The 25,617-nt window shown below is 48.8% G+C and overlaps 1 protein-coding gene across 2 annotated transcripts in view; it reads right to left on the bottom strand.

Annotated features, from left to right (window-relative positions):
* LOC119449651 (uncharacterized) overlaps window positions 1–25,617 on the bottom strand; it is a 69,512-nt gene that overhangs the window by 19,927 nt on the left and 23,968 nt on the right. For both annotated transcript variants that reach the window (XM_049665346.1, XM_037712869.2), the window contains exons 14-16: window positions 17,463–17,509; window positions 7,322–7,455; window positions 6,061–6,166 (exon numbers count right to left, since the gene is read on the bottom strand). In XM_049665346.1, the coding sequence (XP_049521303.1) occupies window positions 6,061–6,166; window positions 7,322–7,455; window positions 17,463–17,509 (287 nt within the window). The remainder of the gene's footprint in view (window positions 1–6,060; window positions 6,167–7,321; window positions 7,456–17,462; window positions 17,510–25,617) is intronic.

Raw genomic sequence — 25,617 nt, forward strand, 5'->3', positions numbered from 1 at the left:
GAGGGCCACGAAACTGCCAAGGCTGGCCAACGCTCGCTTCACGATAACGGCAGTAAACGAAACTTCAGGGAGCGAGCGGCACCGGCAAGGCTTGAGGAAGGGCGCACGTGGAGACCGTGGAATGTGAGGGAGGAGGGCGGCAGGGAAGCGGATTTCGTCTCGGCAACTCCGCCGCTTCGGTGGCTCCCCTCACCCTCCCTCACTTTCGACTGTCACCGTGTGCGCAGCCGCTCCAGCCGGCTCGGCGCCAGCTCCCCAAAGTTTTGTTTTCTGCCGTTATCGGGAAGCGGGCGTTTGCCGGCGTGGGCCGTTTCGTTGGCCGGCCTGGGACAGCGCCGCAGCTTCCCTCTGCGCCGTAGCCGCAGCGTGCAAGGTCAACACGTGACTAGAATGTAGAGGAAGCATAAAGGAGAAACAAGGGTTCACTGCCATTTTCTACGGGGGACTACGGTAGCGTGGCTGAGACGTCGGCACGTACACGCATGTTCCGGCGCAACGCAGAATCGGCGACCTTGCCATTTGAGAGAGGGTGAAATTTCCGCCACGTTTTTTTCCCCCTTTTTTTTTTGGTTTGTTTCGTTCGCGCGTGACATTGAGGGGTCTCTCCTAAGCTTTTACTCTATGGTGGTGCCGGAGCAATGCCGGTCGGAGGCGCCGCCGCGTGATTTGGTTCGAATTGACGAGATTCGACTGTAAATTGAATGCAAACGTTCTAGCCGCATTCCTCGACTGTCGCATACGCGTGGCAGCTCGGTGCACATGTTTTGCATATGTGCGGGCCTTGAAAATTGTTGCTTTGGTTATAGTGCGGTACCGCTTACAGTGCGGATATTCGTGACTCCGGCGACTTACGTTATAAGCGGTCTACACTGTATAGCAATTGGAGCAAGCAGGTGACAAAGGTGAGAGTCTTTGGTTTGCAGGTGACATAAATATCCAGGTCATTCAGAGAAGCTTGCTCACAGGGCACACAAATAATTTTCTGCTACGAGACCAACTGTCAACTGTTCCAAGACTTTTTGATGCTCAACAAATTAAAAATTGATAGTAACACACGCTTTAGTGAAGTGCCCTGCATTTACAGTCGACTTCCGTTATTTCGACCCTGACGCGTCAAATTAAACAAGATGCAGAAAAAACGCAACAAAAAACTGTTGATAATTTGGCAGCACTTGCCCGATACTAACATACCCTGAATCAAACGTGCACCCACTTTCTATGTGACCAAAGTAGAAATATAATACGCACCAAAAAGTTTTAATATGTGTTGCACAATGGCAGCTAGTTTCCTAAAGTCGGCTTTACAGCATGGTTTTTAAAGTCAGCTTCGCCGCAATACAGCAGTGTTATGCTGTAAAGCATACAAACGTTATGAACGTGGTTATGGTTTCCTATCTGATTGCACCGCGGAGGCAATTTTCGACCTCATTTTCTTGGGAGAATAAAAGACATGCATTAGAATTCGGTAAACACTAATCAGACATTGTGAGCTACCATTACTGCTTGAAAATCTTCCTCGGGCAGGCCAAAAATAGGCTTTTTTTGATGGGAGATATTTTTCACATGTGTTCAACACATTCACTATCTCCTAAGCTTCAACGAGACATGCTGCCACTAAAGGGTTCGCAATGGGGGGTCATCATAGGATTCGGGCGCGTGCATGTTGACTGGTGAAGTTCAAATTATCAGGCGAAGGCCAATTTTAGGATTGGCCTTCGCCTGATTGGCCGATGCCTTGAATGAAGTGACAGCAACTGCTGTCACTTCATTCAAGTGCATTGTACAATCGTCATATGACATGAGGTGAAGAAGGGAAATGTGATCCAAAGGGAAAAAATGTACCCTTGATCTAGCATTCTAAATCAAAAATTAAATTCTGAGATTCTACGTGCCAAAGGCACGATCTGATTTGAGGCATGCCGTAGTGGGGGATTCTGGATTAATTTTGACCACCTGGGTTTCTTTAATGTGCACCTAATGCACAGTACACGGGCATTCTTGCATTTCACCCCCATCGAAACGTTTATCACCGTGGCTGGCATTTGATCCCATGACCTTGTGCTTAGCAACACTACGCCCTTAGCCACTAAGCAATTGCAGCACATCGATCTAAGACTAGTTCACCTGTCTGCTTGTCGGGCGCATGTTTCACCAAAATAAACTAATTCGTTAAAGTACATCCCTGTGAACTGTGTGCTACAGTATATTATTTAAGCATGTCATTTTGCATACCTTTTGAACTCAAAATATTCATTGAATTGTGCGTTGTTGGTTAATTAAGATAATTTCAGGGGTGGGACTGCCCAAAGACATTTCGGAGCAATTTTTGGAGCAAGTAAAACTTTGGAGCACTTTGGAGCAGACAAAATTGCCTTTTAGAGCAGCTTGGAGCAGACTAAATTTCATGTTGGAGCAATTTTCAGCAGATGCAGTTTTATTTTTAAGCAATTTGGAGCAGGCGAACCTGAATTTTGGTGGAATAATGGAATATGGCAGCGCACTTCAAAACCACGACAAAACGCAGAATAAACCAACACGAAGCGCGCTTTGTAACTATATAGTGTACTAGAATATGGAAGAGTTGGTCACGCGGTGGCACGGTGCATGCTTTTCTGCAAAGTCTAAAACATCGGTGGCACTATGATCAAACTATACATTCCCGCGCCAATGCTCATGATGACAGCGGAAAATGTTCTCAAATTATGCGGTCCAATCGTTACCGTAAAATAATTTCTGGGTTACCATGTATCACCGCAGACCCAGACACTGAACTATGGGCTGGTGTAACGTAAAACTATTTCAAACTGTTTTTATTGCGATCACAATCATATGGACACTCCGGGTGCACTTTTGCCGTCACCATGATGTTGCGTATAAAGTAAAAGGGCCATAACTCCTTCGCCACATGCCATATGTGCGAGTGAAAGCACGCGAGGGGAGCCGACGATTGCGACTCAAGCTGGCACGCGAGGGAGGAAAGCAGAGAGCAAATGCGCCATCTCTCGTCGCGCGAAAGGTCGTGGGGAAATGGCGTTGTGCTCTGGCAACAACTGCGCATAGGGGAACTGACGATCGCGGTTCAATAATCTCGCGCGCGAACGGGAGGAAAGCGGGGAGGCGGCGCGGGGGGAGGGGCTGCGGCTTCTACTCCGCCAGCAACTGCATACTTTGCGCGGCCACGCCCCGTATCTTGAAAGCAATCTGCAGACGGCTCATACCTTTGAGCGTGCTGTGTTCTCGATGCTCAGTTTCCAATGAAGCGATAGACAGCACAAACTTACAAAGGTCACTTCGCTCGCTGCTGCTGTCGCGCTTGCTCACGCCAGCATTTTGACAGCGAGCGTCTGCGGACATCGAATGTGATGTGTTCATGTTTGCTTGTACGCACTGACACCATGCTTGTTAATTCAGCTAGTAAGCGAATGTTTGCAAGTTTATAAGGCCAATAAAACTACTATTCTTACTTTGAAAAGCTGTCTACTAATTTGATATCGCAATCAATGCTTTGCCTTTCAGGCAAAACTGCGACTTCTTATTCCAAATCTACCTTAACCCTTCGTGATAGATCAAAATGGCTGAAGCCTCGCCCATATGGGCATTAACACAGACTATACTCGCGAACAACTTTCTGTGGGAATGAAGGAAAAGCCACGGGCGCGTGGATGCTGCACATGTGTTACCGCGCCAAGTAGTCCGCCAGCGTTTGACAGTGCTTTTGGTTGCTTGGAACAGACGCTGAATCGACACAGCTTCCACGTGCGATGGTTTCGCGTTTGCCCTGACGCGGAAGGGTAAAGCTGCAAAATAAGTAAACTTTTACACTCAGTGGTGTGTTCTGTCTTATTTAAGTGTTGCTAATAAGCTGTTTATATTTTCTCTTCCCTAGCCTAAACGAGCGTGGATTAAAATGCGGGACTCTTTTCAAAAGCGCTCTCACTTGTGCGCGCTTTGCCTCCATAGCTTTCCCTTCATTGTCACAGAATGCTGTCCGTGAGATAAAATAGTTTAGGCTATACCGGTCCTGGTGACAGAAATGCCCTATCCACTGCGGCGCGCGCCTCCCAATAATCTAGTTCGCTCGCAGCGCCCTCAGCTTACATTGCTTTGTTTTGCGCCTCAGCTAAGCAGCGCCATGCCGCTCGGCCTACTCCAGCATATTCTATAATATAGTACACTCTAAATACAGCCGCCCTGACCGTTCCGACAACAGTGACAACAGCCGGGAGTGACCATGCGCACACCGGCCACTTGCGGAAGCGCCGAAAAGTCCAGTTTTATGAGCGCGAGAATTATAAGAAACTGTGCGGGAGGCGCAGTCGCACGGTGTGCAGAATGTGAACGGCTGCACTCTTTTTCATTCAGAGAACGAATCCGCTCGCTGCTTGCGGCCACTGCCGGAGCACACATGGCGAAGCCGTTCTGGCGCAGCATGGCGCAATTTCGGTAAATTTTCTTTGTTTGGCGCAGTCTGGCGCGGGAATTTGCGTTTGTATTAAAATGGCGCAATTGGCGCAGGAGTCCCATTCCTGTAATTTGTGCCACATTTTAAATATTCATTCCAGGGCATAAGTTCACTTCAAAAAATTGCACAGTGCATTAAGAAACACCCAACACATTTGTTTTCGTGAAGTCGATTACGTGGTTCTTTCATCCAAGGTTTGCAAGAATGGAAGAGCACAAAATAGAAATGAAACACGTTAATGTAATGTCACTGCACACTTGTGCACAGGCGCTGCAGTGCTCTGAAATGCCTCCTGAAAATGAAGCCCACAAGGCAGCAGCAAGGAAACAACAGGCGCTAGCATCTAACATGGGCCAAACACGTTGACTGCAACCATTAATCAATAGGCAGGTGATAAAGGCAAATTAATGTTGTCTGCTTTTATCACAGCCTACATACAAACCTTGTTAACCAAAATGGCCACTTGACGACACTACAATCCAAACATGCAGATATGTCTACATGTAATTTTTTCATATTTTTGGGGCTCTTTTTGTAGTCCGAAGAAAAGAATGTCAAAGTTGCTTCAAGGAAACAAATGTATTGGATGTTTCAGAATGACCTTGACATTTTCAAAAATGCTGTTTAGCTCCAGGCTCAATCTCTAAAACTAATTTATATTGACTGGCTAAGTAAGCACACAAAAGGTAATGGAGGACAATGTTCAAAAAGCATCCTACAATACCAGTGGTGCTTATTTAGGTATATGGTGCCGATTAGTGCTGCCTCTGTATGATGCCCCTCTGCATCTTCACTTAGCCCCTGAGACTGCGCGAGGCACTCACTGATCACTCCCAGTGTGACACCTACACTTCCACTATCACATCATGTGCATACTCTTTTCTCTTTCAGGCACCGTCTTATTTTTATTGCCTGAAATAATTTATTTCTCACACACATTATGACATGTGCTACAAATGATTTTGCAGATGTGAGCAGGTTAGTAAAGTGCATATAACTGGCAGTCCCCAGTAAACACAATACAATTTCAAAGTAAAACTTTAAACCAAGCACATGATTTGTCTCCCTATACCCAAATGCTATTAAAGATGGAGCGTGGCATGCTGAACATGGAGCATTTTCAGAGTGACACATTTATAATCTAAAATCAAACAGTGCTGTCCTCTGGAAGAGGCAAGAATTACCACATACAAAAACTCTGGATACGTCCAAAAATGGACAAAGATTATTCCAGCAACTCCCTTTCATCTCATTTCTATAATATATATATCTCTCTCTTCACATGCAAGGCCTCAACAGCGACACATAATTTGCCCCCCTTGCCTTCTCCTTGCCCACAAAGGTGAGGTCACCATTCCTTTTAATTTATTCTCTCACTCTCTCTGTGGGTGCATATCAGTGAAGACATTGGAAAGCCTACATTTCCATTTCAATTGCACAATTATTCTTCCAGGAACTGGCAGCAAAACAGAAAGACAATGCCACTTCTTCCATATTCAAGTATTTCTGGACTTTTAACACATATGCAAAGCAAGACAGTGTTCACACAGCTCCATTGTGGAATATAAAAAATTAAATTAAAATAAACAAGCAGACACCTGAGGAAATTGGCAGGGACTGCCAGGTGGCAACAGTGGTACAGGTGGGCTCCAAAGTGCTTGACTGGTGTCCATGGGTGATGAGGGGCTGAGAGAGAACTTTCCCCTGAAAAAAATATGCAGGGGATATGTTGGAGATAAATCCCACTGGAACAAGTTACTCGGAACATGTCACAAGGTTGACAATACTTAATAGGAAGTAGACAATATAAATTGAATAAAATTTAATTATGGGGTTTTACGTGCCAAAACCACGATGTGATTATGAGGCATGCCGTAGTGGGGGGACTCCTGAAATTTGGACCACCTGGGGTTCTTTAACGTGCACCTAAATCTAAGTACACGGGTGTTTACGCATTTCACCAGGAAGTAGACAATATAAAGACCTCAGAATGACATAAGAGCACAGGTCCGCCACAACCACAAGCAACAACCACTGAGGGGTGAGTATCTAACAACATGGGTCACACACTGTATATAAACAATACAACCTCTTGTCAAATGTTGCTTTAACTGCTTTGCGGTGATGGTGTACATGCACACACACATAAGAAAAAAAAAAGTTGAAATATGATACAATGCAGCGGCCACTTAAATCGTGAGAGAACAAAAACCGTGGCACCACAAATTGTGCTGCAAGTAAATCAGCCATGTTTCACTCTTGAAAAAAAAAGGCACAAAATGCTCGCAGGCTGCAGTTACCTGTTTCAACTACTAAGTCAGTTGTTTTTAGTTTTTGAATCTATCCTATTAGTATATTGTGCTGCTACGGCATAGGAACGTTTAGAGGCTGTGGTGTGCTGCACCACATGGCACCTGTTCGGCTGCAATTAGTTCAAGTCGTCAACATTTTTTTTTTTTTTTTTTTCAGCTTTAGAGTTGTCAAGCATCTCTTAGTGCTCATGAAATGCTTCCCTTAGTTCCTTGCTGGACACTTCCTTGTTTGGATTCCATAATCGAGTTCTACGTTTTCGGGCAGTCTTTTGATATGCTGCATGCACCCTCATTTTACTATAGCACAGCCAAGGCTGCGGCAGTCTGCAATGTTTTTAGGGATGTCAACTCAGTCTTCGGGATCTCTTCCACATTAACGCATTGAATGATTCATTTTCATTCTGCATCCGCATTCTTAAATATAGTTCAAAAAAAGCTCTGGCTTATTAATAGGGACACTAGCTCTTTGGCAATGACTACTGAAGGCTGGATGGTGGGACTTGCAAATTTCACAAGCAGGGACTTGCAAGCAAACACGGCAACTCACTTGTCAGCTGTAAAGATGTCGTTGCCTCTAAGTAAATGAGGAGATGAGCAAGTGACATCCGAAGGCCTCGGGAGAGAGAAGTCTAGGGGCAGACGTGTTCCAGCGACTACTGTAGGCAGCCACAGAGACAGGTCCTACAAAGGCAAAGTGATGAGGTGCCGTACGTTCACAGCAACTTCAATTGATCCCAGGTGGTCATGCAGGGTCTAACAAAGGGCAGGTTCAACCTATTCTTGTATGGGCAGGAAAAACTTCAAGCTTGTCTTTTCCCTTCTCACTGCAAATTCACCCCAGTTATAATACAACAGACTATTTTAAATACTACGTTTCAAGGAAGACTAACACTTGCGTTCTAGAGCATTCCTCCACCTAAAACTATACTTCAACTAAAAAAAAGTGAATAGCAGCGCCTCCCCTCCACAGAAGTCACTGCGCTTCATGATCATCCATAGCAATTCTGGAGAAGCGGAGTCTTCGTCAGTGGAGGAGCCTCCAGTATTGTGCTCAACTCAAGAACTTTGAGTTGAGGATTGTTCGAGAATACAGGGGTAACTGATTACTAAAAACGGCAGAACAGACATAATGACACGACTTCTATAACACATTATTTATGGTGACGTGAGGATCTATGTGATAATCACCAATTGATAGAATAATAAACCCAAGTTCTCGAATTATCTGCTTAATATCATGCAGCATATGTTTTAATCGAAAAATTGAACTCGGCCAAGATGCGAAACGCAGTCATTTGCTAGCAATCCTGCAAATAGCACCTGTTCCTAGAAACACCAACACAAAATGTGAAAAGAAGTAGGTTAGTGTTCTGGCTAAAGTTTCACACCTTAGCATTCTGCAATGCCTGTGCCACCATTGCTATCAACACAATGTCATTATGGCCACAAGAATGGATTAGACAAAGAATCACAACAAAATACAGCCCAGAACTCTCTGCAGCCTTTTAACATTATTTTGCATTAGTATACAATTAAACTGCGACTGAAGGGGCACCTGTTTATCTTGCACGTACAATGTCTCACTTTTAAAATTGACTAATACTACACCAAGTGATTTCGTCACAGGGCACTACATGAAGTCCTATAGTTTAAGGCAGTTTTTTGCAAACTGATCTATGCAGAGACAAACTGAAGGGCATCAATGAAAATCACTCCCAGTGAATGCCATTGATGAGCATTGTGTCCTAAAATGGTCGACAAAATGAGGTCCAGCTTGTCGTATTCAGTAACCAATCTGCATGAAACTGCCTTCTCCACTAAGAATGATTCTGACCCAAACAAATTATACAAGAAACACAGTCCATGCTAAACCAAACTGGCGACTTCACGTTCAAAGAACATGACAATACCACTGTTACAACTTGCATGCTATGCACCCGTGCTTATCATGTATGATGGTTGCCAGATGCAACCTTGGTGCTGTGCATTGACGGTCTTCAAGCAGAATGACGTTCAAAGATCACCATGCTGTTGCCAGTAGTTTAATCGATAGCTTCCAGGAAGTATTGGATCGGGGACATGCAACACACTATGAAAGAGCAAGCAATTCCCTTTCTAAGACATGCAGTTGGCTTTAAAGCAAAACTTCACAACTCAAACCTGGCGAGGGACAAAGCCAACTTCTCTGGGAGCCTCACGAGCTGCTCTTCAGCGAGAAATGTGCCATCTTTTGCGTGTGGAAAGGTTGTGTATATTTGGTGTCATCGCACTTGCTGCCTTTAGCACCTACCCACACTTACATAGACTCTGCAAAATGTTTTCCGACAAACACAGTAACAGATGCCCATGGTGCGACTTCACCCTGATACTAGAACACATCACTTACCAATGCACGCAGCGTCCGGCAGACGCAGTCTCGCCACTACTTAACGAAACACTTAGCAATTGGTCGTCGGAGGCGCGACTCTCCGAACTGGACTTGCGAAGCCAATTGGCGACCCTTGACCAGGCCCGGCACGCCGCAATAGCCAGTGGGGCCCTAGAAGAGGGACTCCACCCGCAATAACCAAGCACGATCTTTATTTGAATAAAGTTGTTTCTCTCGCTCTCTCTCTTGGAATGTCACATCGGTCACTGAAGTCACAAGGCGGCTCTTGCTGAAAGACGTCAAGCTCACAGATGTAGGTGCTTCCTAAGAGGGAGGTCAGTTTCAAGCACTCATTTAAAAAATATGAATAAGGCACTGTTCCCAGTGCATGATTTTCAGCTCCAGCAAACACTGCAGATTGATGAGCTCTAGCTGTTCTGTGGAGTCGCAGTTCACTGGCATCGCTGAGAAATGATCATGAAATGCATCGCCGCTCCATTTCTCATCTTCAAATGACTTGAGACGCTGTTAAAGCTGTATACTAAAATACGTCATTGTATTTTCTTCTCCATGTGGACAAATGTTTATGTTTGAATTGAAAAATGTGATTCAATGCTAGAAAATATTGATAAGAAAATAATTCCACTCCCCTTCATGTTTTCCAGTATGGTACCGACAAAAATGCTCCAGTTTTCACCATTGGTATGAATGAGAAATGGCAAGTCAAATACGATAGGAGAGCATTAGAATGCATCAATGAATAGCTGTAAGTTTACGTATTGCCTTAAAGGGCCCCTAAACCACCTCAGATATTTTTTGAACATTTCAAGTAACCACGCGCATCGAGTTCAGAATGCCGTCAAGATCAACGATGCCAAACGCTGCAACGCTACGCACTGCGGGCACGCCACAAGATCAAAAAAACAATGCCATCCTCCTCTCCTGGCCTTTCCGGTATCTCCAGCGGTCATCACGATGTCACCAGGGTGCATCTGGTGATGTCAACCGGGTTGACAATGTTGATTGGTTGAGCAAGAACCTACGACTTCCGGTTAGTCTGCTAGCAGGTACACACGCTCCCTGCTCTTCCTTGCCGTGTTACTCACTTGTGCGCGCTTGAGAATCGGTAATTACAGCCCGCAACGCAAGAGCCAAATCGCTCGCGTTCCAACACAGTCATGCTTAGCGGTCTGATTAGCTGAGCGAACAGAGTGCGACAGTGTTGGCCTTTCTAGACATGCGTGCAACACAGGGTCCATAACGGCACGCTTCCCATGAGCACGGGCCGGCATGGAAGCAACAGCGAGTAGCCGAGAAGTGCCGAGTTGCGGCTAAAGCCCATCCACGTTACCGACACAGTAACTCGCTGCACGCCATTTGCCATTTGCGGGCCCGCCTATCGACAGCGGTTTTGCTCGCTAACGGAGAGATTTCCTTGCCGTACGTTGTGGGGATGCGCGACTCACACGCGTCCCCGGATGTTGTTTTTCCCATATGGCTCCCGTCTCCTGTAATCCGGCTTCGCCGTGTAGCTTTGCGGCGGCGGAGTTGCAGCGTATTATGAGAGATGGCACTAGTGTTGCGCTGCTGACGCCCCCTGACGGCGGGGGGGGTTAGGCGGGTGCAAACGTGACCGTACACGTGAACGACTAGGCGATGGTGTCATAGCATGGGGCGAACATATTCGCTCACTATCCGGTCGCGGTGAGTCGGACTTTCTTGATTTGTCGCTCCCCCATGTGAATGTTCTATTCGTAGTAATTCGGCTAGCATGTATGTGTATGAAAGGTGCAATAAATGCCCTTTTGATTGTTTGCACTACTGTGTTGTCGTTCCTTTGTCCTAAGAGCACATGTGAGACCCCACAACGTAGAAAGGATGAGACCGGGACTCATTTGTGCGGCAGCCTCCCCGCCGCTGATCGCTCGACGGCGTCGATATCGTCGCTAGGCCGTTTCCGGTTCCCTTCAAAGCTAAAGCGGACGGCGCTTTGAAATGAATTACCAACACTTGTGAGCCGCAATATTTTCTTATTGTTGCTGTCGCTTTTTGCAATAATTGTACACAAAGAAGAAAAATATGCTGATATTAGGAGTGTCGTCCACTGCGATGCGAGCACAGCCGAGCCGGCAGTTTCCCATCGGTAGCCATGCGCTGCAGCTGAGCTCGACAAGTATCGAAGATCTCGTTTGACAGCGGATATTGTTTTTCATAAAATGTACAATTTATGCATCACTTTATCTAGTGGAAATAACTTTGCTTGGAACAGAAGCTGCAGCTGATGTTTTCATCGCCGGCAGCACAGGCGCGCAGCTTTGCGCGTCGTCGATTGGCCCGTCGATCGTGCAGCGGGCAGTGCGCCGGCCGAACTGCCATATACTTTGGACACCTCTCGCGCGGCAGACGTTCTACGGCACTGGAGGTCGGTTCGCCGTCAGTATATTTGCCGCTAACGCGGACATGCCTTAACCGGAAGTGGACAGTGTTTTGAGAAGCGCGTTGGCGACGAGGAATGTCACGTGACATTTGGAGGAGCACTTGACGAGGAGGAGAGACCAGCCGATGAGGAGAGTAGCGAAGGAAAGAGCGAAACGAGCGAGGGCCATGTTTCAATCATCAAACGCGTGTAACTCGCTATTACGGCACCATTTCGAAAAATTCTCGTGGCTACGTGTTCATTGTAGACTCGTGCACAACTGCAACACAACTGAATTTCGACCTCTGGGTGGTTTAGGGGCCCTTTAATACAAAGCTCCTAAAACAATGTTATTCGTGCAATATTACTACATCCAAGTAACCTTAACTGAAGCTTAATCTCGATGTGCTGCCATGCGAGAAAATATGTGCGAAGGTTGAAATGTAAGGCGAACACACTAAGCAATAGCATCGGTTCGCAGCAAATTGAAACATACTGAGAAAGCGCACGTTTGATTCAATTAATGCTGTGCCAATAATACCATCTTGGCATTGGTAATATGAAGACTAATGTTCCTTTAATCTGTTACCACAGAAAAATCTTGCACTCCTACATCTTTCTGCATATTTATTTAATGTGCGTATCACATTTAGCAAAAAAAACTGGTTTCTTTTTCTTTTTGTCTGGACATGTGCCGATTACACCCCCAGCACACATTAAAGTCTGAACTCGGCCGTGAGTGCGCGCGCAGCCATGCCTTAAAGGGCCCCGACACACTTTTCGAACATAGTAAAAAATGTTGCCTATCTGTTAATGAGGGTCCTGTGAACATGCGAGTCAAACATTAATGCACTGCGTGCAGTAGGGAATTTACTATCTTATGCAGTTGCTTGCTCTCGCATCCGCAATGTCGTCATTGAAAGCACTTGGCCAACAAATGCTATAGGGTGATTTTGTGATCACAAGAACATTCTCAGTAATATATAATTGCTAATTTTGCATTAAATAAATAGAAAATACATCTGTCTGCAATCTCAATTTCTTTACAAATCATTTCATCTTTGCACTGCATGTGGCCTTTGAGATGGCAGCGGCGTGCTGTGTAGCATAGTCTGCCGCGGCTACCACGGGGGCTGCAACGAGCCCTTTTGCCACCGCGACACTCAACTTTGGGTCAAGGCTTTGCCCTCTTGGCTTTTTCACTAGGAAGCTTCCAGCATGCTAGCTAAGACAAGAGAAAGCCAGCTATCGGTACGATAAACTCATCTCACACTTGAAGGATTCGAAAAATGTCTGCAGCATGAGATTTGTGGGACAACATATTAACAGTGAGGCCATCCTATGATTAGTTAGAAAAGTGTCTCTGGGCCCCTTTAAAATTTGTGCAGACCTGCAGGAGTATTTTTCTCAAGGAAACAAGCGCCCATGAGAAAGTCCCTCCATAATCTGTGAGCAGGTCGAGCAAGGGGCCTGTGAAAGTTGAAGAATTGAGGATCATGAGTTTACGAAATTGTGTAATTATTATGGGCCTCGAATGAACTGGACCAATGCGGTGCATGGCATCAGTGGGCAAATGACTACAGTCAACAGCTGTCCGGGCAAGAAATGAGTGGACAGAGAGAAAAGAAGGTGAATAACCAGGCATACGTACAGTTGGTTAGCCTATACATGGGGAAGGGGTGAAGGGGCCAAAAAGAGAAAGAGAAAGGAAAGCGTAAGGAAAGGCAAGAAGTATAACCAAAGGCTGATGATTTAGGTACAGGGGACAGAGTATACACAATTCATGCATACAGAAGAAAGCATGGCATGAACAGTGGCAGCTGCTTGAGCTGAGAATTGACGCTAAGCAAAGCACAGAAACGGCCCATCAGAGGTAACACCAGAGCACCGATCACTGTATTCGTTCACTTAATTTTTACACATCACCGATAGCTTGTTAACAGGAGATAAACAGGCACACTAAATTAGGCTAGGCTGTCAGAATTTGCTTTCATAACTCACCTCACATTTGCTTGCTGGAAGAACATTAGCATCAATAACAAAGGCCAATGTTTCCTTGTTTTTAAAGGAATTTTATGGCCAATGCATTTGAGCAATGATTTCAGTGTGACACTGTAATTTCTTTTTGCACTTTGAAGTACACTTGGTCCCCTCTGGGCAAGAAAGGCCCATGAGAATTCCCAAGTCCAGTTCTCATTTGTTTCCAAATGCAATGTGTAATTCTACTTTTTCCAAATAAATAATTCTTAAGCCTTGGCCAGGGAGTTCTAAAAACTACAAAATAACAAGAAGCGGCTTACTGACAATGTAGCACGAAGGCACAATTACAAAGAAGAGACACAGATACAGGTCAACAATAGCACCTGTGACGTGTATCTGTGCCTCTTCTTATTTGTGCCTTTGCACTACATTAAGTCGGTAAGCAAACACCAACTAGCCAACAACAAGTCCTTCAACAAAAAGCTGGAGTGGAATTTTCAAGGTGGCATTGACAACATTTTTGACTGCCGTCAAGTGCATTAGGCTTCTGCAATGGTTAACCCACTCATTTTAGCGCAATCGACCAAAATATAGCACATATACTAAATATTTTCCATTGGTGACCCCTTAACGCACCGACCAATCATGTAAGAGCTGCCATTACTGAGTGGTAGGAGATAATGGACCTAAATTAGACGTGGTACTATCTAGCACATCCCCTACAAAACCGAACATGTGTTTTAAAAAAGCTGCCAAAACGTTCAGCTGCATGAATGTCCAGACTAGGCACAAAAGAAAAAGCTGCTTGCTGGCCAACTGATCTTGGACAAAAATATTGGTTACAATCAGTGCCGGATTAAGGTGGGGGCTACGGGGGCTGCAGCCCCGAGCCCCCAACTTCAGGGGCCCTGCTCGACCATTCGGGGAAAAAAAGAAAAAGTTGCTGAGCCTCCTTGCTGCCAACGTTATCATCAAAAACTGACGGCCTGGGCAACTTCTTGACAGCCCTTGAGTTTTTCTCACTTGCTTGTTTTTGGTCAATGAACAGCATGAAGGAAGTCGTTCCTTGTTCCCATTTTGTCACGAGTGATGAAAATTGAGCCCGACGTGACTGTTTTTCCTTGTCGTATTGAACGTAAACGTTGATTTAAAAGTGAAATCCTTGTCAATGATTCGTCTGGCTATTTCAATGTTCAAATGTTGCAGTTGTACAGTCTTTGTTGAATGTTATGCGTAACTTGATTGAATGCTAATAAAATGTTTCTTGTTTTGAAGAATATGCTCTTCTGTTTTTTGGTCCATGCTGGGTGCCGATGCGGAACTTCGACTAATTGTGAATTTGTGATGAACTTACACTTTAAGTATACCGACGTGTACGTCAGATAATAACCGGTAAATAATTCCAGAAATCGCGCAAATAAGCTGTTTCCCGAACCCATAAAGATGATGTATATTTTATCACTACACGGCGAACGTAACATGTGGGCTTCGAAAAATTCAGTCTTAAACCGGTCGTCATCATCATCATTGTCGTCATTAGGGCCCCCAAGGATGCAGGTAGTCCCGGGCCCCGAAATTTCTAAATCCGGCACTGGTTACAATCAGCCTTCAATAGTCGCAACTTCCATGAACACTACTGTTTATGTGCATGCTTGAATATACACATCGCAACATGACGGTAAATTTTAAAGTGAGCATGCTGGTAAAATTTTCCAAGCACGTAACAGAACCACAATACCACAAAACAGCAAATGTATTTCAATCACAGGAAATATCTGAGCAAGCACAGAGTTATCTGCACCACCACACCTCAGAGGTCCTCAATGATCATGTCATTCCTATGTTCAATGAAGCCATGAAGCCATACATTTTTAGGAGCTGCACCTTTCTGCATGTATCACTCAATGACACCCTTATTGCTTCTCATCTCTCATAAAAACCTTTCCAGAACCGTGGTTCCCGAGATGCCCAGTGGTCCATCAGCTCTCAACAAATGTGTTCAGAGGTGGACTGCTCAAAGTCATTTTTGAGCAATTCTTGGAGGAAGTAAAATTGCATTTTGGAGCAGTTTGGAGCAGACAAAATTTCATTTTGCAGAAGTTTAGAGCCAGCCAATCTGAATTTTGGCGAAACAATGAACTATCGAACATGGCAGCACACTTCGAAACCATGACAAAACACAGAATAAACCAACAAGAAGCACGTAGTAGAAGCGCACTTTCTAGCTACAGTGTACTAGAATATGGAAGAGTGAGCCAAGCGGTGACATGGCGCATGCTTTTCTGTAAAGCCGAACACATCGATGGCACTACGATTGAACTATATATTCCCGCGCCGACGCTTATGATGATAGAGGAAAATGTTCTCAAATTATGCGGTCCAATCAACGTGGTAACAATTTCTGGGTCACCACGTCACCGCAGACCCCGAGAGCCACAATCAACCCTGGGCGGGTATAATGTAAAACTATTCCAATCTGTTTTTATGGCAATAGCAATTATATGAACACTCCAGGCGCATTTCTGCCATCGCCGTGATGTTCCGTATAAAGTCCAGGGGCGATAACGTCGTCGCCACGTGCCGTAAATGTATGTGCGAGGGAAAGCCTGCGAGGGTAAGCTGATGATGGCGGCTCAATTTCATGCGCGCAAGGAAAGAAAGCGAGAAGGAAGCGCGCAGTCTTTCGTAGCGCGCAAGCTACCACGGGGGGGAGGCCAAGTTCTATTCTGGTGGCTCCATACGGCGCCGTCGCGCAGGCCCTATCCTGAAAACGATCTGCGATGGTGACAGAGTGCGAGTGCTGATAGCTTCATGTGCACTGTATTTTCACCACTTAGGTCGCGTTGAAGCGAGAGGCAGCACAAAGGTCAATTTGCTCACTGCTGCTGCTGCCCTACTTCACTACAGCGTTTTCACAGTAAATTTCCGCGGTCGGCGAGCGAGATGTGTTCATGTTTACTTGTGCGCACGTGACACCATGCTTGTTAATTTAGTTACTAAGCGAATGTTTACAAGTTTATATGGCTGATATAACTACTATCCTTACTTCACACAGCTGTCTATAAATTTGCTATCGCAATCGATGCTTTGCCTTTCAGGCGAAACTGCGACTTCTTCCAAATCCACCATTAGCCCTTCGTGATAGGTCAAAATGGCTCAGACGTCGCCCATAAGGGCATAAAAACAGATTGGAATAGTTCTACATTATACCGGCCGTGGGGACAGACACCTGCCCGCTGAACCCGCTGCAGCGCGTGCCTCCCTTATATCTGGTTCGCTGGCAGCGCCCTCAGCCTACTTTTCGTTCTTTTGCACCTAAGCTAGGGAGTGCAGGGCTGCTCGGTCCACTATACTGTATTCTATTAAACCCTAAATACAGCCACCCTGGCCGTTCTGAGTACACCGAAAACATGCCATAAGTGCCAAAAAGTCCAGTGTTCATATTCCACTGTGTGTGGAATGTGAATGGCTCCACTCTTTTTCGGAGAACAAATCCGCTTGCTGTTCGCGGCCACTGCAGGAGCACACATGCCAAAGCCATTCTGGCGTAGCGTGGCGCAATTTCGGTCAATTTTCTGTGTTTGGCGCAGGAGTTTGCGTTTGTATCAAAATGGAGCAATTGGTGCAGGAGTCCCCAACTCCTGGCATTATCAGTGGTGCTGCAGTAACGGTCTCTTACTGAGGGCTCGGCCTATGTTATAGATGCGCACAGCTGCCGGAATAAATGTGACCGTCCTAGCAGGTAAGCAGTACCGAGATGGCAAGAAATAACTCATGATTACAACGCAGCTACTTTATTTTTATGCGAAAAAGAAATCCTGGTGTTTTCTGATCCAATCCCATTCCATATCAATTTGTCATAATTGTATGCATGCAATTCAAGTGAGTCTTGCGTGCCAGCATGTCAAAATCACAAAAACTCACCTTTGCTTTTCCTTTGCGTGCAAACTTGCGCTGCGACTTTTGAAGATCTGCACACAAAGCACAGACAGAAACGACTGGGTCAAGTAAAAAATTTATGTAAAGTGGTTATATACTTCAGGAGCTTTTAGAGCAGTCATTCAACACTAAACCCACTCATAACCACACATGAATATGTACAAATAATTAGCAAGGGTCAAAAGCAGAAGATAAGACAAGAAAGCACGAGTAGTCCGTGGAAGAAATAAAGAAAAAAGAAGTGAGAAAATAAGAAAGTGTTTGAATAAAAGGAATGGAACATATGAAAGAAGAAGCGCAAAAATGCATGCGGAGCTACGTGGTCAACGGCGCAAAAGGACACGTAGCAGAAAAGAGCAGCCCAGCTACGTTCTGGGATGACGGGGGGGGGGGGGGGGCAGAAGGAGCTGGAAGCCGGACAGGACTGGTGGATCACAGGGACGGCGGCAACCCAGTGGAAGCTGTTCTTCGACTGCCACGGCTACGACCTTCGAGCTGAGCAGACGCCACACTGGAGGCCGCAGCTACAGGCTGACGGCACTGTTTCCCAGACTCCCTGCGGCGACAAACCACAGGCTAGCGGAGCTGGCTGGGCAATCCAGGCGCCTCGGTCACCCCACCATACTGACCCCCTGACCAGGTGAACCGTGGGCTGATCGTCGGACACAGCAACGCCCCGAGTCCATGATGCATCGGCGGGCTCAACGACGAGGTGACGTGGCCACATCGGTGGACTCAATCTAAATATTTTAGACTTACCAATTCATGGTATCTGAGGACTTTGGGGAATCTGTAGAATTAGCTTGTGCTGTACATTGTTTGGTTTGTGTTGTTTTCTTTGACGTTCGCTTTTTCAATCATAAATGTTTGTCTTAAACGTGCGACTTGACCCTGTCTGTCCTTAGTTTGTCAAAATTCGTGACAGAGGCTGGCTCTAGGTGCAATGGCAGCCGATACCTTGCTGCGTGCTCCGTTCTCGCCACTCAGTTTGCGTTGAAGCAATACACAGTACAAAGGTCACTTCGCTCGCTGTTGCTGCCATGCTTTCTCACACTAACATTTTGACAGCGAGTGTCCGCAGTCATTGAGTGTGATGTGTTCATGCTTGCCTGTGCGCGCTGACCATGTTTGTTAATTTACATGCTGTATTTTCTGCTCTATAAATCGCACCTTTGTATAAGTCGCACCCCCTCAATATGGCAGTTTTTCCGAAAAAGAATGTATATAAGTCTCACTGGTGTATAAGACGCATCTGTCAATTCGGTAAGCGATTAAAAAAAAATTAGTGATGTTTCACTGCATGAACGTGGATCACACGCAAGCATGTGGGTACCATTCCGACATAATCGCGATAGCAATATGGACACTCCAGGCGCATTTCTGCCGTCGTGGTCGCCGCGATGTTATGATAAAGTGTAAGGGCGATAACATCATCCCAGTGCGCCGTATGCTGTACATGCGAGTGAAAGCTTGCAATGATGAGCCGAATCATGCACAAGGGAGGAAAGCGGGAAGGCAGCGCTTATCAACTGATAATGGTGTGCAGCTGCTTGCTTTCCGAGGAAAACATTTTACTGGGCCTTTTTTAATTCATCAGCAATAAATCAGTTATGAACCCTTCATTAACATCAAATGCTCAAAGGGACCCGCCATCTCCTATCACAGTATGAGCACCGATATGCCTATTAAATGTTGTGGGGGAGCACACGCTGCCACCTTCTCCCGCGGGCGCTCGCCCGTCGCCGGCGCACGGAGCGCCCGCGACAGCAGCCGGGTGGACATCTCGTGCGCGCACACCGCGCGCTGCGGGAGCCGGGCGAACACGGGAGAAATGCACTTTGCCCTCTCCCGGTTCTCGCTCGCCTCTCGCGACGCGCGTGCCGCGCGGGAAGAGGGAAAGCATCCGGCGGGCGAGGAGGACACTCCCCTCGCGGAAAGGCAAAAAGGCATAAAAGAGCGCGACCGAGAGACCCCCGCTCTCTCTGACCTCGCTTGACCTACTGCCTGGACGGATTTTTACCTGCTGAAAGCCGTGAGTGACCTCGTTCGCGTGACTACCACACGCGACGAGGCAAGCCTATTTTATTAGTTGTTATACAGAGCGGACTTCCCTCTACAAGTGTGTTTTATTGCTGACAGCAATAAACGTTGTTGAGTTGACTCGCTGGTTGCCTTATTCGCCCGAACCCTACGTAGCTGCGATTACACGCGCTACGGGTTGGGGAAGACCCCCACATTTGGCGCTACCAACGTGGTTCGAATTCGGCAACACGGCGAGTTTTCTTTTCTGTTTTTTGGAGCTGGGACTACTGAAGTTGCAGTAAACAATGGCGACGGGCTTGTCTGACTTTCCAGATTTGTTCATGTTGTCGGAGGTCGCGGCAGATAATCAGAGGCCTAGTGCTAACGCGGCGGCAGCTTCCGAACAAACCGGTAGCTTTGATTTTGAGTGTTTCACGCGGAACAGTCGGGATCGCGGAAACGCCACGTTGGCAGGGTTTAGGCCTGAAAGTAGGCCTAACACGCCTAACACCTCGCCGCGTCATCCCGCGGACTCAGAGCCACCTATGCCTCTAAATAGTTCGACGCAAGCTGCGGATGCGTCCGAACCTTCGGGCGGTAGTATTCCGTCAAGCGAAATAATGCTGCAGAATGCGCTGCAAGTCATGCAGAGCTTAGCCGGCGCCCTGCAGAACACCATGCGGGCCCCGTCGCAGAGCGAGCGACCACGAATTAAGGTAGACATGCCTACCTATAGTGGGTACCACGATCGCACTAGTGCAAACGAGTACCTCGACCGTCTGCAGTATTATCAGCAAGCAACAGGGCTTTCAGACGCCGAACTTCTCGCGCGCGTGGTCCCTGCTTCACTGACTGAACAGGCGGCTCGTTGGTTCCGACTGGCCGGACACAGAGCCCGCACAGTAGAAGAGTTCCGCGCGAACTTCCGCGAGGAATTTCTTCCGGCCAACTACGAGTGGCGTTTGAGGAGAGAGTTGGAGTTGCGTACCCAGCATCCGGACGAGTCCCTGCTGGAGTATGTTCGAGCGATGGACGAACTTTATCGTCTCGCAAGCCCTCTCGCCACCGACGCCGATAAAGTCGAGCGCGTCACACGGCAAGCGCACCCGACTTTCGCGGCCTACTTCAGGGGATGTAGGTACCGAGACTTAGACGAGCTCGCCACCGAAGCAAAGCGCATCCAAGGGGACATCCTCGCGGCGCGAGCATACCGTCCGCCTCCACCCGCCGCGCTGTCACTCGAGCCTCGCTGCGCGTGGAACGGCGGCGGGATCGCTTCACATTCCCCGAGGGTCGACGCGTCGGCATCGTTCGCCGACGAGCAGGTCCAGCGTGGTTGGGAATTATCAGACCGCGCCTTGGACCCGTACGCCTACGCGCTGAAAACAGCACAGCATAACGCGGCACGCAGTGCGCCGCGGCAGGAACTTGCGACTAATGCGAGAACAGAGGAGCGGCACATGCCGACCGCCGAGCGTGGAAGCTACGGCCCGCCGGATTGGAGCGACGGGCGCCCACGCCACCGAGGCTTCGGTGGCCGTTGCTACCAATGCGGCGGACTGGGGCACATCGCCCGTGACTGCGCAAGCACGCCGGGCCAAGGTCGAGCACGTGGTTCGGGAAACGGGCGAGGCCGCCGGTGATCCACCTTGGGTCCCGGGCGGCGATCTCGAACACAACTGGCGATTTCGATTTACTTGCGCCTTTGGCTTGTCGCGTAGGAGATGTCGCGGACTCGCAGGCGCCGTTCATCGAGCTAACGATAGCCCGAAAGAAGTTTGCCGCATTATTGGATACTGGGGCAAGCGCTTCTTTATTTGGTGACGAGGTGTTGCAGCATCTCCGCGAGAACAATATCCGCTTAAGAGATAGTGACATCACTTTCCGCCTTGCTTCCGGCACAGCACAATCGAGCGGTGCAGCTAGACTAGTTATTCGTTGGGAGAGACGCGTCAGGCGACAACGCCTCGTACATCTTCCCGGTCTGTCAGTGCCTGTTATTTTAGGTCGAGACTTTCTCGCCAAGTCGGGTATTTTGATAGACATCGCCAGCGGAGGTTACCGAGAGAACGGAACGGGTGTTTTGAAGCGTTTCGCAAAAGCGCCCGTGCCTGCGGCGACACGCCAGTCTCCGGGGGCGGCGCGAGCGGGCCACACCCAGCCGCAGCCGAGCGAGCAAACCGTAATCGGTAAAGACGATCAAAGCAACGGAGAGACGGTAGCACAACATTGTGCCGCGACGTTGCAAGGGGCAGCGCACCCACTTTTGTCAGAGGTCAACAGCCTGCCGGAGAGAGAACGGGCACGACTGTCATCGCTGTTGTACGAATACGACGCGATTTTCACGGACCGGCCGGGCCTCACTACGTTAGTCAGGCACAGGATAGACACGGGTGACGCTGCGCCGTGGAAATGTAATCCTCGGCCGATAAGCTTGACTAAACGGAAAGCACTTGACAGCGCCTTAGACGAACTCATCGACACAGGCGTTGTGGAAAGGTCGAACAGCCCATGGGGCTTCCCGGTAGTTCTAGTCCCGAAGAAGGACGATACTTATCGCCTTTGTGTAGACTACCGCAGGCTGAATGAGGTTACGAAGAAGGATGCGTACCCTCTACCCTCCATTTCCTCTTTAGTATCTAACCTAGGCGGGGCGAAGTACTTTACGACGCTCGATGCTAGTCGTGGATATTTTCAGGTCGAAATGGACGAGCGTGACAAAGAGAAAACGGCTTTCACTTGTCACCGCGGGCTCTTTCAGTTCAAAAGAATGTCTTTTGGCTTAGTCGGAGCTCCCGCTACTTATCAGAGGTTGATGGACCGAGTTCTAGGAGATGCGAAGTGGCAACATGCTCTCGCATATCTCGACGACATAGTGGTTTATTCGAAAACATTCGACGAGCACTTGCGCCACTTGCGAGACGTCCTAGACAGGCTGAGGTCCGCGGGTATCACGTTGAACCCGAGTAAAGCTCAGATAGCTGCGAACAGAATAACGCTGTTGGGATTCACGTTGGACAACGGCCGCATTCTGCCGAGTGAGGATAAGCTCGAGGCTATACTGAGCTACCCGTCGCCGAAAGATATCGGCGAACTGAGACGCTTTCTGGGATTGGTGAACTTTTATCGCCAATTCATTCCAGACTGCGCGGCAGTGCAAGCGCCTTTAACGAAGCTCTTGAGGAAAGACGAGCGTTGGACTTGGGGTCCACAGCAGGAGGCGGCACTGCGCGGCCTCACAAAGGTGCTCGCTGACACGGCAGAGTTGCAGCTGCCCGACTTGAATAGGGAGTTTGTGATTCAAACAGACGCAAGCGACCTGGGTCTAGGTGCAATTTTGCTTCAGGAGCACGGAGGCATTCTCCGACCGGTTGCGTTCGCGAGCCGTTCGTTGACGCCGGCGGAAAGGAACTACTCGGTGACAGAGAAGGAGTGTCTCGCGATAGTTTTCGCTCTGCGAAAGTTTGACTATTATGTCGACGGAGTGGCTTTCACGATTGAGACTGACCACATGGCTCTCACTTGGTTGAGGCGCTTGAGTGAGCCGAGTGGTCGCCTGGCGCGTTGGGCACTGCTGCTGCAGCGTTACGACTTCACCGTGCGCTACCGCAAAGGAAAAAGCAATGCCGCAGCGGACGCACTTTCGCGAGCGCCCGTCCGAGGCGAGGGAGAAACCCTGGCCGTAGCCCGAGTAAGGGACGCGGAACAACCGTCGATCCTGGGCGAGAGCGTGAACCACGTAGATGTTGTCGGTTCCGCAGGAGTTGTCTTCAGCAGAAAGGAGCTGTTCGAGGCTCAGCAGAAGGATCCGTTTTGTCGAAAAGTGCTCGACGGGCTCCGAGAGCCGGGCGGCGCGGCCGCCGCGCACATGGAGGCAGCTGGTATTGCTGTCGGTGCGGAGCGCTCAGGAACAGCTGGTAATGCTGTGAGCGCACTGGATTCCTATCTGCTGAATTCCGACGGCGTCTTGCTGAGGTATATTCCCTCCGAGAACGACACAAGTGAGGCGTTTAAGGTGGTGATACCGCGCGCGTTGAGAGGAGCACTGCTACGCTACTTTCATGACTCGTGCATTGCTGGGCACGCGAGCGGCCCCAAGACTTACATTAAGTTGTGTCGCTTCGCTACCTGGCCAGGCATGAAACGGGACGTGATTCGCTACGCCCGATCGTGTCATGTGTGCCAAAGCGTGAAGCCCCGAGGCGGACGACCGCCCGGCTTCATGCAGCCTATCGACAGCCAGACTCCCTGGCAAATCGCGGCATGTGACATCATGGGACCGTATCCCACAACACCGAGCAGGAACAAATTCTTGCTGGTGGTCACGGATCACTTCAGTAAATGGGTAGAACTTTTCCCCCTACGAAAACTGACGGCACGGGTGATCATGGATAAGTTGATGGAGGTTTTTACCAGGTTTGGTTTTCCGGAACAGTTGATAACGGACAATGCGTCCTACTTCACTGCAAAGGTGTTCGTTGACTCATGCGCCGCACTTGGCATTAAGCATAAGAAAACGACAACCTACCATGCCCAGTCGAACCCCACTGAACGAGTCAATCGCAACATCAAGCACATGCTTGTCGCGTTCTCTGAAAGGCATAAGGACTGGGATACCTACCTTCCAGAGATCGGGTTTGCATTGCGATCGACAGTGAACCGCTCGACTGGGTATGCGCCTTCTTCTCTCAACCTGGGGAGAGAGCTGCCGAATCCGATGGATAGGGTTCTCGCGGATCGCAGCGGAATGCCAGTCGCGCCGTCAGCACGAGCTGAATACGCGACGCATCTACGTGCCAAGATGACGGAAGCTTTACATAAAGCACGCTGTAATCTTCGCACTGCAAGGGCACAGCAGAAGGCGCAGTACGACCGCTCGCATCGGAACGTCCACTACGAAGTGGGCGATCTGGTGCTTCGACGCCAGCATGTTCTCAGCGATGCTACCAAACAGTTCGCTGCCTCGCTGGCGCCGAAGTGGACCGGGCCGTATCTAGTGAGAGAGAAGGTTTCCTCGCTTGTTTACCGGCTCGAGAACAAGAAAGGAAAGCCGATCGGCGGACCGGTACACGTATGCGACCTGAAACGCTACGTGCCGCGTGATGAGCAGTGGGATGACGATCAGGCCCTCCCTCAACCGCGATCGGTGAGAGAGAGCAGTCAGAACAGAACGGCGAGCCCGCAGCCGCGCTACAATTTGCGTAGCAGGCGAAGGTAATCTGACTGCTAGTTGCGTAACCCGACGACTGCGAGGAACATTCGTAAGTCCGGGTGGCGTTGCGTACCGCGTGAGCATACAGCCGCGCCGGGCTGGCACCTTGGTAGTTCCTGCCGGGGAAGCGAACGTCTAGTGACCATGGAGCGCCGAGTATGGACGACGAGTCGTCAAGGCCACGACGGGAATGTGGCGTGAACGCTCGACGCGTGGGTGTGCGGTTTCACCAAAGACTGCTGTGAGGGCCAGTGCGGTGATTATCCTGTGCTGCGACTCGAATTGGTGATGATGCTTGCGAACATTCCCTTCGCAACAGACGTCGATGGTGTCCCCGGATACGGCCAACTATGCTGCTGATCACAGTTCCGTGCAGTTTGCTATGCAGTTGCTGATAATTTCCAGGAGCAGAGCAAGACGAGATACGGCCGTGCGAATTGCCTGCAGTACGCACTGGAACAACTGACGCCCTTGCAGTACTGACGGCGCTACGCCGGCCTTGGAGCCGCACGAACCGCAAGCCGGCGGCCGGCAGACGACCACCCCTCCAGCGCAGCCGACACCTAGGGCGCAGCACTGAGAGCCACCTTCGAGCCCCGACAACGATCCCGCCTCGCAAGCCCGAGCAGTGCAGCTGACCAGCCGCCTCCGAGTCGGCATCAAGTGTCCGCCAGCTGAGGGCTACATCACCACAACGCTTCCTCGGTCGCCAACCTCGGCGGGTACTCAGGCAAACGGACGTCCCTAGGTGCCAGCCTCAACGTACGGGGGCCTTCTTAAGGGGGGGAGGATGTGGGGGAGCACACGCTGCCACCTTCTCCCGCGGGCGCTCGCCCGTCGCCGGCGCACGGAGCGCCCGCGACAGCAGCCGGGTGGACATCTCGTGCGCGCACACCGCGCGCTGCG

The sequence above is a fragment of the Dermacentor silvarum genome, chromosome 4, assembly GCF_013339745.2.
Source record: "Dermacentor silvarum isolate Dsil-2018 chromosome 4, BIME_Dsil_1.4, whole genome shotgun sequence".
NCBI lineage: Eukaryota > Metazoa > Arthropoda > Arachnida > Ixodida > Ixodidae > Dermacentor > Dermacentor silvarum.